Genomic DNA, 14,397 nt, shown 5'->3' on the forward strand with positions numbered 1-14,397 from the left:
TTTCCACTTGAACTATGTGTTCAAAACTGCTTCGGGCTGAAATACATCACGAGCATCTTCTGATGTGAACACTTCTGGTTTCTTGGTCATGTTGGACCAGTTTTCCCAGTGAGAGCTGAGCGTGGGGATTTCACAACTGCTGCATATGAGGCTTTCTTGTGGAGTCCCCAGTCTCTTCTGGAGGGGTGCTTCACAGATGTTTCTGATTTATGTTTAAAAAAAAAACCTGTAGGGTTATGGTGGACACTTTATTACAGTCTTTGTTCAGAAAAGAACTTAGGTTGATCAGTGTAATGAACCCTAGACCAAAGCCTGCTGGATTGCCCAACAAGAGTAGGAAGGACCCTTGTCTCTATCACCCTTTGGATGATACCATGCCATGAGTCAGTGGGGTAGAGCTTTTCCCAAATAGTTTCTGAGCTGTGGATGGACACGCTGCAGGGTAATAGTGTCTGTGGAGCTGCCTGGTGCACAGGGCAGTTCCTAGGCAAATCGCTGTGGGATTGGTGGAGGAAGCAAGCAACGTCTTGCATGAGGGGACAAACCAATGAACCATAGAATGATTTGGGTTGGAAGGGACCTTTAGAGGTCATAGAATCACAAAATCCCAGGTTGGAAGGGACCTCAGGGATCATCTAGTCCAACCTTTCTAGGAAGAGCGCAGTCTAGACAAGATGGCCCAGCACCCTGTCCAGACGACTCTTGAAGGTGTCCAATGTGGCTGAGTCAACCACTTCCCTGGGGAGATTATTCCAACAGTGACTGTCCTCACTGTGAAAAACTTCCCTCTCGTGTCCAACCGGAATCTCCCCAAGAGCAACTTGTGCCCATCCCTCCTTGTCCTCTCCATGGGACTCTGTGTAAAAAGGGAGTCTCCCATCTTCTTTGTAGCTGCCCCTTAAGTACTGGTACATGGGGATGAGATCCCCTCTGAGCCTCCTTTTCTCAAGGCTGAACAAACCCAGCTCTCCCAGCCTGTCCTCATATGGCAGCTTCCCAGTCCTTTGATCGTCTTGGTGGCCCTTCTCTGAACCCCTTCCAGCCTGTCCACATCCTTTTTCTATAGGGGGACCAGAAACGTACACAGTACTCCAGGTGTGGCCTGACAAGCGCTGAGTAGAGCGGGGGTAATGACTTCTTTATCTCTGCTGGTGATGCCCTTTTTGATGCAACCCAGCATCCCGTTGGCCTTCTTGGCCACAGCAGCCACTGTTCGCTCTTGGCCACAGCAGCCACTGTTTGCTCATGCTGAGCTTCCCCCCACCAGGACCCCCAGGTCATCTAGTCCTACCCCCCTGCAGTGAGCAGGGACATCTTCAACTAGATCAGGTTGCTCAGAGCCCCATGAAGTGGAGCTGGCTGAAAAGCAGAGCGGTTAATAGACCCCAACCCCCTCCATCCCTCAGGTAACATGAGCTGTTTCCTGTTTGGTTGCGTTTGATTTTGATAAACATGGGGGATTTCTGTTTCCAGTTGAATATATACAGGGAACTGTCCACTAAACCTTGTCCTTGAGAGTATTTTTGTGGTTTGTGCTAGTGATGTGTTGATCTTGAACATCTGACCCAAAATACAGGCAGAGGGGAGTTTTGCTTTATGTTTCCTCATGTCAGGAGCCCCCAGCCCCATTAAGGAGGGGTGTCTGGCAAAGTGTATGAAAGAGGCCAAAGCTGGTGTACTTCTGTAGCTACATTTTGTTATGAAACCGAGCATTTTCCCAATGAAAAAGCAGTTTCTAGACAGTCCAGTTCTGCAAATATATTTAAAAAATGAAATCTCAACATTGTGCCTGTTGCTGATTTCAACCACAGTAATGCGAATTCATCCCTGGTTAGTCTGTTTTCTCTATTAATGGTATTTTAAAAGCTCAGGATTTATAGCAAGTACAGAACTGGAAGATTATGAGGTATTCCTGGGCTTGGGGTGGTTTGTTTGTTTGGGGTTTTTTTTGGTGTTTTTTGTTGTTTTTAAGCGCGGCCCCCTGAGCCAGATCTATTAACTTAAGTCTTGATTCGGTGATAAAACTGGGCTTGATAGTCCAAAATAAGGCACAGGACTGAATGCCGTGGTGTGAAAAGACTTTGGCTTTGACTTTGGTACTGGATGACGTCATTACCCCTGCTTTCATCCAGCTGCCCTGCTAGGAAGCAGCTGAGCAAAGGTATCCCAGAGCCACCAGTGAGAGAAAGCCCCAGTGGTGTGGGACACCTCGCTAACAGGACCTCTTGTGGGAGCCGAGCGGCTCAATGGGACGAGCGTGGCAGCAGCCACGTGGAGACTGTCCTCCCTCTGGGGTGCCAGGGCTCAGCTGCGTGGCACAAGGGCCCACCTCTGGAGCCAGGCTGCAGCATCTCCCCTGGATGGAAAGGAAGGAAAATAACCTGCGGCCGCAGCCTGAAGCACAGGGAGAACCCGCACCGGACGGGGAAGCTTCCGCGCCCAGACGATGGGGATGCCTCCCGCTCTGCCAAAGGAAACACGGGGCATGGTGGATGTGACAGGATTTAGGGTTGAGCTGGCTTTGCTCCTCAGCCCGGGGAGCCTTGGCTGGTGCCTGCTGTGCACACCTGTGCCTGTAACGGCGAATATGCTGGCGTTACGCTTGGCTCTTGTTCTGAGGCTGGCCTCGCAGAGGGAGCCAGCTGGGGAAAGGTGCTGGGGTTTATAGGAAGGTGAACGTGGCTTTGTTTCCTGCACCAATGTTTTCTTTCACGCTGCCGGGCAGGGCGGGGACTGCGGCAGCACCAGCCCTGCCATGCCACGCCACGCCACGCCAGCAACAGCCGACCAGCGCCTGTGGGATGCGGGTCGTTAGGGTCACCGGCCAAGAGATTCTGGCCCTCCAGAAATACCTGGGTTGATGTCCAGAGGATGGCACGATGCCTTGTGCATCTGCTGCTGGAAGGAGTTCTGTCTTGTCTGTCTGAGCATGGGGGGTTGGAGAGCACAGGTTCACATCCCTAGCAACGTACCCCTACAGACTTTGAAGTCGATGTGAACCCTGCCGGCTTCTCAGGCCCCGCTGGGGCTGGACAAGCCTGTGCTTCAAAGGTACAGACAGCTGTTCATGACAGGAAAGGACTTTGCTGATGTACCTGGCTGCTGGTGGTTGGATGAGAAGAAATCATCCTTAATTGTAGCAAGGGGAAAGCAGCAGAATTTTCTTGCCGTAAAGACAGAGTGCTTTGGGGCACAGACAGGCTTGATCTTTTCCAGCACTGTTTCCTGAGTCTGGGGGGCAGTTTTATCTTTAGAAAAAAAATTTAAAAGAATTAGGGTGCTAATCAAACATCTTCTGACAGAGTTATGTGCAGGAGCAGTAACTTGCCTCTCCTAGGAGACAGCGTTGTATTTTGCGCAGTTCACCCTTTCAGACCAATTTGCCATGGGTTATATGGTAGCTTAATGTCAGCAAATTTTGGAGTACCCTTTTCTCTGTCCCTCTTCTTTGAGTCCAGCATAATCTGGTGGGCTGTATCTGGCTTACCTTGTTCTTGATGAGTTCTCCAAAGAGCCTAGAGATCCCCACGTCAGGAGGGGATGTACCAGCCCTAGTCCTTCACGAGAGCTTTAAGCCCCAGAACTTAAACTGACCAAGGTAAATGCTGGACTTCTCAGGAGAAAGAGAGTCCTTTTTGTTCCCTGATCTGCTTGTTCCCAGGTGTCAAGTTATGTGTGGTTGCAAGCTGCCTGGTACCGGTCACCCACAAAAATCGCTTTGTCTGTCAAGAGATATATTTGGCTCGTAAAATGCTTTGGGTTTGGAGGGTGCAGCATCAAAATAACTCCAGCAAATTTATTTGTGGTTGTTTTTTTTTTTTAGTATAAACAGGGAAATTAAAGGAGGTCTTAACTGCATAAACAGTTGATGTTGCTCAGGACAGTGACACAGTATCTTAGATGGTTGCTGATTACTGGACATGTTTTATTTAGAGGATGAAATACACCATCACAAAAGGCTCAGCTGATGAGCAGCTCTATGTAATGTTTTTTGAGGTCTTGTAAGGAATCTTTTTTTTTCATGGGAGGCATATTGCAAAACAAGTCATGGGGCTGAATGTCTCCTTGACCACCGATTGTACATCTGTCTGAGCAAATCATCTTGCTTATGTCTTCTTACACCGCCTTCCTGAGGTCAGCCCTCTCTGTGCTGTGTCTAAGGCTTTTTCTGTGTTAATGATCCTCTTCTGACCATCAGAAATAGGCAGGAGGGTGAGGGGGAGCTGGGCTGCCAGAGGGGCTTGTGCAGTGGGAGTCCCAGCCCTGCTGGGGTGGGCAGGTGCTCAGGGGTTTCCCCAGTGAGAGGCATGTCCCCTTCCCCCTTCCTCTCTGCAGTGATGGCGTGGCCTAGGCTAGCACGCAGTGGCTGGTGAGCTTTGGGCTCTGGCGGTGCTGGACCGTAACTCCGCAGGGAGCGGCAGCAACTTGGGAGGAAAGTCTCATGGAGTTGCTTGTAAGGAACTGGCCTGTCAATCCCCTTCCCCTAAAGAGGGGAACGTGCGTGCCTGAATTTTCTCATAGCCTCTGATCTCTGCTGACCCAGCTGCATGCTTTTGCTGGGAGAAACTGTGGCTGCTTAGCATAGTACTCCAGGGCTGAGGACATTACTCATGGTAAATCAGCAGTGTGTGTGGGTGGGGAGGATTAAACTGAATATCAGAGATGTCTAGTTGTCGCTGATGGCCTTAGAAGGATGTTGCTGCCTGTCTGTTCTGTCCAGTAAAAATGCAGCTGGGTTTTCCTCTCAAGCTTAGGTGCTGTTTATCCAGATCTCTTTCTTGGCTGATGTTAATTTTAATTTTCTCATTTCTTATCTCTTCATCGTTCCTTGCGATGTGTGACTAGGTGTGGAGCGATGGATGGTGCCGGAGGCTGTAGGGGCTGTGAGAAAGTGTGAAGCGCTGATGGCGTGAGCAAGTAGTGTGGCTGAATGAATGGGGGGAGAAGGCCAGAAAGAACTGAATTAATTTTAGACCCACCCATTTATCTTGACTCACACGGAGCTGCGTTATGCTGCTTTTCATAGAAATGCTTCCCACCCTTCCTCCCTCTCATTTGCTGTGGGCAGCAGCTTCCCTTAATATCCCCATTGTCGCCTCCTGGATCCTCGCCTGCAGAAGGAAGAAAGGCATGGTATATCCCTGTCCAGGGACTGCAGAGCTTGTTGGGTTGCATGGATGAAGCCACTGCATCAAATGTAAAATGTGGTTGTGTTTGGGTAGCTCTGGGACAGACAGAGGTTTTATAAAGAGGGCCTGGGAGCTGGGTAAATAGCCAAATATGTCTCGTTCCCTCCACTAAATGAAAGCGTTTTGTTTTATATTGTAAATGCACTTGCCCAAAGGCTAGCCGAAGACTTGATGTCTCCTAGTAGTGTCCTTTGTTTGCTGCCTGGCCACTGGTACAAGGGAATGATAGCAGGCAAACGACCTGGGAGAAAGAAATCTGAACTTTGCAGAGTCCCGGTGGTATTGGCAAGGTGGAGCCCAAAGTGTGTGTGCGGGGAAGGTGAGGGGGCAGATAATTTTTCTACCCTTTCCATGATTGCAGAGCTTTATATACGTGTGTCTGTGCACGCGCACATGTGCATATGTACACAAAGCTTCACTTTGTAGTATAAGAAAATAGTGTACATTTTTCTTCTATCCATAACAACCCTGAATTTGTGAGAACTGTTTAGAAAGAAGGGTCCAAGCCTGAAACTGGTCTACCCTGTTGTCTACTACACTGAGCGTTGCATGAGTATAGAGCGCACTATCAAACCCACGGATTATAGGGATTATTTCTTTCTTCTATATACTGGCAAATGTGTCTGAGCTGGTCTCAGGGACCTAGTTTGATGTGTCTGGTTATAAGTGTCTAGATTATTTCTGTAGTAGCCCAGATTTCTTACACAGAGATGCCAGCCAAACAGAGCATCACCACAGGTATCTACTTTGGATACAGTATGAAGCAGTGCTGCTCAGCCTGTCTCAGCATTCGTTGTCGGTTCAACAGTGAAAGGACCTAAAGGCAAAGTGTTACACAATCGCCTGGAAGCAACCGCCACGGGGTAGGACTAGGCTCCTTTCTAAAGGAAGCCCTTGGGCATGATGCCACAAGGTGTGCAGAGCTTTAGTCACCTGACGATAGTGTCCCTGGATCTGGGGGGCTCCTGGGGCCCTGTGATGCTGCCCGTGTCCTCTCTGCCAGAGGCTGCTTGGCCCCAGTGGGGGGAACCAAAGCCAGTCAGGGAGCTCTTTTGAAGGAGGCAAGAGGCTATGCCTTTGCACAACACTTGTGCAAAGCTGTGTTTGCAGGTTTTGTTCCTTGTGGTGTCTTTCAGCCCTGCATGGGAAGGTGAGAAGTGTGGCTGGATCTGCCCCTTACTGGGCCACCCGCCTGTGCAAGGTATGCAAGGCACTGCCTGCTATCCCCTCGGCTCCTGCTTGGTTAATAGGGGAAGGAAAGGAAAGAGGCTGGTGCAAAGCCTTAAGTCATCTGAGAGGAGAGCAGGACCAAAGCAGTTTCAGGCAGTGCAATATTTACTGTATGCCTGTGAGCTTGAAAGCTTTTGTTCCTTTTTGGAGTCCTTTCGGCTGGGTTGTATAAGCTGGGTAGTAGCTGTCAGTGCTCTTAGTGCCTCTGCCTGCCCTCCCCAGCCACACACCTGCCCCCGCTGCTCCCCATGAACCGGGGAGGGATGTGACAAAAATAAAAGCAGGAAAAGATCTTCCCAGTGGTAGCTCTCTGCTCCTCACTTAATAACAGAAACTCCTTTTGCTTTCCTGACTTAACTGGCAGGTGAGCAAATCTTAAAAGCAGCATTGACAGTACTGAGCTAAGCCCAGATCTTACTGCAAGGGGGGAAGGGAATGTTATTTGTAGCTATTAATCATCCGACAAGGATGGGGGGTGGATTCCCTGCGGTACCATGCCCTTGTGCAGACATGTTTGCTATGAGCGATCCTGGCAGCGAGCGCAAGCTGGATGTGGTAGGGGAGTGGTTTGTGGAGGGTTGCATTTCAGGGCAAGTTATTTCCAGAACTTAAGAAACTGGATTTCAAAACGTGTCCTTTTGGCAAATTCACTTACTGTCTTCATTACCATGCACCCTTGTGGCTTCCTCTTAAGGGAGAGGTTTGTACAGCACCTGAGTGGATGTAATCACCCTTGTGCTACCAGTGGCTCTTATCTGATGGAGAAAAGCACTCAAATTTCAAATTCCTCTGGAGTGGACACAGAAGGGGAATGTGACACTGCAAGCGCTGGCGAAGCGCTGAGACGTGCCTGCCCCGCTCTCATCCTGGTGGCTCTTGGGTTTCTTCAGGAGGCTTCAGTATTTCAGTGTCCCTGGCTGCTCCAGCTCAGCTGCTCCTTGTGGTATGGGATTATTTCTAGCAGCCTGCCACATGTTGTGTTGATTATCAGTCTTTAAATGCAAGCTGTACAGCTGGGCCTCCAGAAGTGTTCCAGTGGCGGTGTTAATCCACCACTATTCTTGACCTGTTGGCAGTCTTGTCTGATTGAAAATTAATCAAAGTAATAGTGTGCTGAGCTTGGTGCTCCTCACAGGGGTGAGTAATGTGCCCCTCTCCCTTCTTTGGTAATGGGCACTGAGAAACCAAGTGATTTTGTTAAGGCCCAGTGACCACAAGAGGACCCACAACGTGTCTCCTGTGGGCTCCCTCTGGTGTAATGATGTCTTCAGGGATCTGTCTTGTGGTTTCTGAAGCAGCAGCTCCCTAATCTGGGGGGGGTGTCTGTGGGCCACTTCAGTACTCGAGATTTCTTCATGGCTGATAGCTGTCCCTGCCACAGGTTTACATGAAGGCACTCTCACGGCAACGGGTGCAGTGGAGCAGCAGCAGGCTGCACTTGGTGGTCTTGCAAGCTGGAGCTTGGGAGGCAATGATATTTACATTTAAAGCAGATTTTCTCTATCCATCTGGTGGCTTGTCTGGTCTTTTCATTAGCACTTCCTCTGTCAGTTTGTAGACTGCTTACAGCATTAAAGTGATGAGCAGGTAGACAAGCACTAGTTGGTTGACTCATCTGAAGGTCTTTGGGTTAATGTTGAGTACCTTGGCCAACCCGGACATCAGCGATACACATCTGTGTCCTCCCCTTTTCCATTAAATACTGTCGTAGTAGAGAGAAGAAGAAAGAAAGGCATCTTGCTGTTTTCCTTCTGGTTAGGGAGAATATCCCACTAGAGCTGTGAGGAGATGTGCAGAACAGCCTCAGTTTTGGCCGCGAGAAAGCAGTGATTGCGGCTAATGTGTGACACCTCTAGGAGGTGAACGTTTCCCTAGGGGGAATGATTTGCCATCCAATCCCACATTAGGAGGACTCTCTAAATCTTGTAAACAATGTTTATGTCTGACAGCTCTGCTGTGTTTGCTCAGCTGCTTCCCAGCATGCTGAAACCTATCATGAATGTGTAGAATGAATACCAGTTGCAATGGACTCATGAACAAGGTGTGTCCCAGCTGCAGGGCATGTTTTAATCTGTACTCATGTCTGGGAGCAGTCCACCCTGCTCATTTCCTCTGCCTATTAAATAATTGATGAAAGCCCACAGTAATTGTTATGCCTGTTCCACAAAGTCATTAAAACTGCACAAAATCTTACATAGTATTTGCAAAGCCCCAAGCAAATGTGACATTCTTCACCCTCCTCCCAGGCAATAATTTTGGCCCAAAGAGATGTCTCTTGTTAAGAGGACACCTCTTCAGCAGAAGTAGGGGGAAAAATGAATGAGCGGCTTAGCTGATTAGCTTGAAAATGCCAAGTTTTAGCTGGGACCTTCTTTTTTTTTTTTTACTGGTGGCATTGCTCTGTAGTGTCTTCAGTCTGGGATCTCAGTGAAATTACCTGAGCTCTTTCCCGTCAGTCATTTCTCAGGCAGAACACAACACCTCTTCAGAAGAGCAGAGGTGTATCTGGGAATGAAAGCACCACGCATGGAGAGGGAAGGGACGTGTGTGTAGCAGACTGTATCACGGTGAGCTGTGGTCAGGCTGGGGATGATGCTTCCACTTTTTCAGGAAGTATGGTCAGGTTGTGATTGAAAGGTGAATTTTCTGATGCTTGTCTCCCTCCCAGTCTGCTTGTTAGGTCAAACACTGCCTTGGGATTGTTCTCACAAAAGTCAGTGAGAGTCTGTTGCAGCTGTTCCTGGGCTAGAACAGATTAAAACTAAAGAAATAATCAAAAATCTTGAGCCCAAACCTTTCTTCCAAGGAATGAAGCAAATGAGATCGTGATGCAGAGGAAGGTGTTTGTGATTGGTGTTGACTGTATTGCAATGACTCTGATACTCTTTTCTGTCACATGTTTTAAAAGGCTCAGGCTTCTTGGCTGTCTTCAGCACCTTCTGTTATGGAAAGTACTTCTCCGTCCAGCAAAGAACAGAGTTGCTTTCTGTATGTTCTTGCTCTCTAGCATGAAGCCAGTTGCCTTGAGTGAAAGTACCATTTCTGTTATTTACCTGTTGTGTCCCCCAAGCTTCCATCTGTGGGTGCCAAAAGAGAATTCTGTCCCTAACTTTAATACTGAGAGTATCCAAGAGGCCCAGATCCAGATAGCTTTCTGCTAGGAATTTACTTTAATTAGTTTTCACCTCTTTGCTTCCAGGTACCAGCAAGAGAAGTCTTAAGTGCTCCAACTGTATTTCAAATGTTGCTATGGAAAGCTGCTCCCTGGAAAGTCCATTCATTCTTTTTGTTTTCTCTTAGGTGACTCCAGGTAGCAAAGCTGCAATAGCCAACTTGTGTATAGGAGACCAGATCGTAGCCATTGATGGAGTGAACACAGATGACATGACGCACCTTGAGGCACAGAACAAAATCAAGGGTTGCACAGATGAACTAACTCTGACAGTCAGCAGGTACCTCGCTGAATGAGACGAGATGGGGAGAGGGAGGGATGTGGGGTGGGCAGTTAGCTATGTTTTGGTTTGACAGCAGATTTCTCTGGTTGGTTTGGTTAGTTTGACCTTGTAGTGCTTTGTCTGGACAGGTGCTAGATTGCAAGAGGGAACTACATTTCAGCCTTTAATCCTAATGCTGCTTGCATTTGCTGCACTTTGACCTAATGGAAACAACTTTCCCAGTGAGAAATTATTCTGTGGCTCCTGACAGCAAGAAATCAAAGACAGGTCTTATGAAAACTTCACTCATAGCAGAGGAGGTACAGAGATGCCCTTTCTTCCTGTTGCACTAATTTAGCAGTTAAAATATATGGTTGTGTGTTGTCCAAGCTATTAGTTGCCTAGTTTTTGCCATACACAGACTCGGAAATGTTGTACATTTTGGAGCCTCTTGATCAAACAGCACTGACAGTGCTAAACAGTGACAACCCTGACTAAATCAAAGTGCCTCTCAGGCATCACTGTCTCATGAGTCTGGAAAAAAAATAAAGGAAGGCAACAGCTGAGCCACAGTCTGTGTCATCAGTGTAGAGCTTCAGCCTTCCCACTGTCTCGAGCTGCAAAGCAATGGACAGCTTCGTTCCTTGCCCCAGCTGTGCTTTGTTCTTGGGCTATCTTTGTACAGAGAAGAAATGGAGCCTGAGAAGGCAAGGGTCTGCTTTGCACTGACCCATTGCTGCTTAAAAGTACTGGAGTCTATTTTTTTGGGGTGCTGGAAGTTTAGCTGCCTTCTTGGTTTGAATTGCAGCCATGGATGCCAACACTTCCTGAAGTCAGATGGTAGGCACATCATGGCATTTCTGGTTGCTCTGGAGTGAGTTTTTCCTACAGCCGCCTTCCCCCGGAGCAATCGTACATCAGCTTCATGGCAGATGCAGGGGAAGTGCTTTCAGAAGGAGTGCAAAAGCATGCCTTAAATGACACAGTAGTTAGTTGTTCGGGACTTTTCTGTGATTTTTACTGTAGCTTGGATAATACCGGGAGATCAACAGGCATTTCCCAGTTCAGGAAGAAGTGATGGGTCTTGGCCAAAAAACGCCTGACAATTCACTGAGGAAGATCACAGAGGGAAGAATGGAGCACAGTGCAGGCAGTGTGAATGGGTGGTAAGCATTGCAGCAGCCTGTTAGCCCCAGAATTTCTCATACTGGCCTGTAACTTGGCAGGCTGTAATCTTTCTGCAAAGGAGTGCTCCGTTTCCCCTCCAAAATATCTGGCTGCTTGACTTAGCAAACCAGTGCCATGTGGTTCTGGCTGGGAGGGAGGAGGGGAGGCAAGGCTCCTTCAGCCTGCGGGCAAGCTCACTCTTACAGATCATTGAGTCTGTAAAATGTGTTTGCTAATGTTAATTACAAAGTCGTTAGCTTTATAACTACCCCATGCATTTTTCATCTGCCTTTCATGTGGAAGCTGCCCAGGATGATATTTGTAGCTGGATGTGCCCCAGCCATGCAGGGGCTTTGAGTTAGCACAGCCCAACTCTTTTTCAAGACCCCCTTTCAAGGGGTAGCATAAGCATGTGTTGGATGCTTCTGCTGCTGTACTGGTCAATGAGTACTGCTGACAAAATGGCCAAGAGTGTCAAGACCGCAAGTGAAAAGCAGTGATCTAACTACTTATCCACTTTAAGGTTTGATATTGCTACCCATTGCTCTATGTAACATCCATTTTAGATGATTCTAGGGGACTTCAAGTCTTTGGTCCTCTTCCTTCTTTGGGAGTGAAGTTCTGCTTAGGGAAGAATTGCTTACTTGTTTGGAGATTTGGTAGCTGCTAGAGATATGTTTGTATCGGGGAATATGGTACGGCATATGATACTCTTAATGCCAAAAGACAGTCGTGCCTATCATGTGGTCTTTCCTGGTTGTACTGGGTTGAGAATATTTTATCCCTAGCATCCAGTTGTCTCCTTCTGGGCCCCCATAACTGTGTTGTCCCAAATGCAGTTGGACTCAGTGGTCAGAAAAGTAGTGTAGTCTTTGTTGCTGAGGCTGGAGCCCTTCGTTACTTTGCAGTTTAAGGCCAAGACCTTAAAATGGTAGATCTTGAGAGGAAGCCTTGAGGGATTACAGAGAAGGCATTTTGTATCAGTTGGAGCCCATGTTTCATCTTCCTGTTCAACTTAGAGTAGGGGAAATGGGTGAGGACGGCAGACTATGGGTCAGTGGTCAGCCCTCCTCCATGAAGGGAAGAGCATTACTATCAAGGCGGAAAATGAGTGCCACCTGGCCAAGTGGTGTGGCCTGGGCTTCCTGAACCATGGTGGGCCAAACTCTGTCGGTGAGGCTTGACCTTATAGTCAGTCAGGAAGGCTGACAATACAATTGGGTCAGAGCTGGAAGCTTTTTCGGTGTTGAAGTGGCTCTGTAAATAGTTGGCGGAGTATAAAAAGGCAAGTATACCATTTGCACTTCAGCACCACCAGCTCTTGGGCCTGGTCACCGTGCTCGCCAGTCATAGCTTGTTGGCTGAATCAGTTGTACAAAGTAATCGTGCTGGCATGGACAAGTGGTCTGAGAGGGCAGCAGCTCCGCAGGCTGGGGCATCACATACAGGCAGTGCTGAGGGTGTGCCCAGCCGCAGCAGCTGTTCTGGAGTGGGAGTCTAGTCTTCCTTTTCTGCTCACCGTCACAGACGTGTCTTGTGAAAGCATAAATCTGTAGTGATTTTTCATTTAATACCTGGTGAATTTTAAATGACTACTCATTTAAATGATTTCATGTGCAAAATGCCCTCTGACCTGCGTTCAGGGTGGCGGCAGGGTCGTGCCAGGAGTGATTTTACAGACATGGGTCTGAGGTCACATCAGACATTTCAGTTCCACCAAAGCGTCAACACTTTGTGACAGTGGAGACTTCGTTTGTGACTGTGCTGTGAATGCTAAAAGTGCACATGGGTTCAAGAGGAGACAGGATGAATGAATGGAAGACAAATCTATACAGGGTGTTATGTACCATGGCAGAATCTCTGCTGCAGAAAGCCCTGAAGCTGCAAGCAGCTGCAGGCTGGGAGAGTGTTTCAGCTTGTGCTCTTCTGCGGACCAAAACAAACTATATACGTGTGTGGTTTTCATCTATGCAACCTTCTTCTCTTCTAATGGTAGCTGAGCAGTTAAAATGTCTTCATGGTTGGCTGTACTAACAATTATTTAAGATAAGCGTAAATGTAGAGAACTGAAAGGACTTAAACACTTCTGGTAAAGGAAATGCTGTTTGCACTGTGTACTTGATTGTGAATATCAACAGCATTCCAATGTTTCCTGTTTTGGTATTTTCCTTAACGATGGTAACAGTCCAAAAATATTTCGGATCAGACTGTAGGCAGGAAATCTAGTCTAACACATGTCACTGTTAAAAATGGATCAAATTACTAGCTGAAGAAAACACGCCTCGTCTGCTTTTTCACCCGAAGGTGCAAATCTGTTCATTTTCTAGGATTTAAAACCAGCCACAAATTGCTTTCTCTGAAAACGCTTTTCTAAGCGGCACTGCCAGGTGCTTTGGTCTTTGACATGTGAACAGAGTTGGAAACGTCTGTTTTCTGCCTCGAAAATGGATGTTTAACAATGTTGGCGAATACACCAAATTCCTGCTGAATGTAGTGTGTCTAGCAGCTCACCACTCTTCTGAGCCTGTGTTTGTCCATTCATTTTGCTTTTTGTTTCAGGCTAGAGAGTGCTTTTAGAAATGTAGTGCCCAAGAAACCAAAGTAAAGGTTCCGTTATTGCCTTCAGCGGTGTAAAATGAAGCTTAGCACCGTGGTTTTGTATGGTATGCGCAGAAGGACTGACGCTACAGCAGACCGTGGACTTTGGTCAACTCAAAACCACCTGGTTGCGAAATTGAGAAATTTCACAGGTGGAGTTTTAAGCCTCTCCCGTTCACAGGAAAAAGGAAGTTTTGGATCTTGAGCCTCCGAGAAGATCTGCTCTTCCCTCCCCCTCCCCATGCCCCCCTAAACTAGTGTGTGTACATCACAGCACTGACAGTCTAGGGACGAGTAACGCCTCCCACCAGGCTGCGCCCCTCCCAAGCACACCTCTGATTTTCTTTAATGGGGGTAAGCAGCGAGACAAGTCCAACAGACTGGAGAAAGTTATCAGCTTCCTTTGGAAACTTTGTGTTTTGGGAAAGACACTTGCTCTGACAAAGAGTACTCAGAGAAGTGAAGGCTGAAGAGAAACAAGTTCTCCTACCACAAAATTCACCCGACAGCCAAAAGATCAAGGCATCGCTGCTGCCGCTGGGAATGCTCATGATGAATTTGCACACAAGTCTGTGTAGCTGTAGCTGCAGATGCACAAAAGCAGGCAAATGTTCACTGTATGTTATGTACAAAACCAGGCAAATGCTCATTGCACCATGGGTGAAAATTGTTTCTGAACCAAATGGCTCTTTGCCTGCGGTTGTAGTCATCAAATGGGTGGTAGAGCTGTGCTCATACATAGCCATGAAACACTCAAAGGTAAAGTGTGTATTTATCGG

The 14,397-nt window shown here is 47.7% G+C and overlaps 1 protein-coding gene across 1 annotated transcript in view; it reads left to right on the plus strand.

Moving 5' to 3' along the window:
• PDLIM1 (PDZ and LIM domain 1) overlaps positions 1-14,397 on the plus strand; it is a 46,354-nt gene that overhangs the window by 2,928 nt on the left and 29,029 nt on the right. Inside the window, exon 2 of the mRNA XM_075107950.1 lies at positions 9,720-9,871. Within this exon, the coding sequence (XP_074964051.1) occupies positions 9,720-9,871 (152 nt within the window). The remainder of the gene's footprint in view (positions 1-9,719; positions 9,872-14,397) is intronic.

The sequence above is a fragment of the Phalacrocorax aristotelis genome, chromosome 12 (genome assembly GCF_949628215.1).
Source record: "Phalacrocorax aristotelis chromosome 12, bGulAri2.1, whole genome shotgun sequence".
Lineage (NCBI taxonomy): Eukaryota > Metazoa > Chordata > Aves > Suliformes > Phalacrocoracidae > Phalacrocorax > Phalacrocorax aristotelis.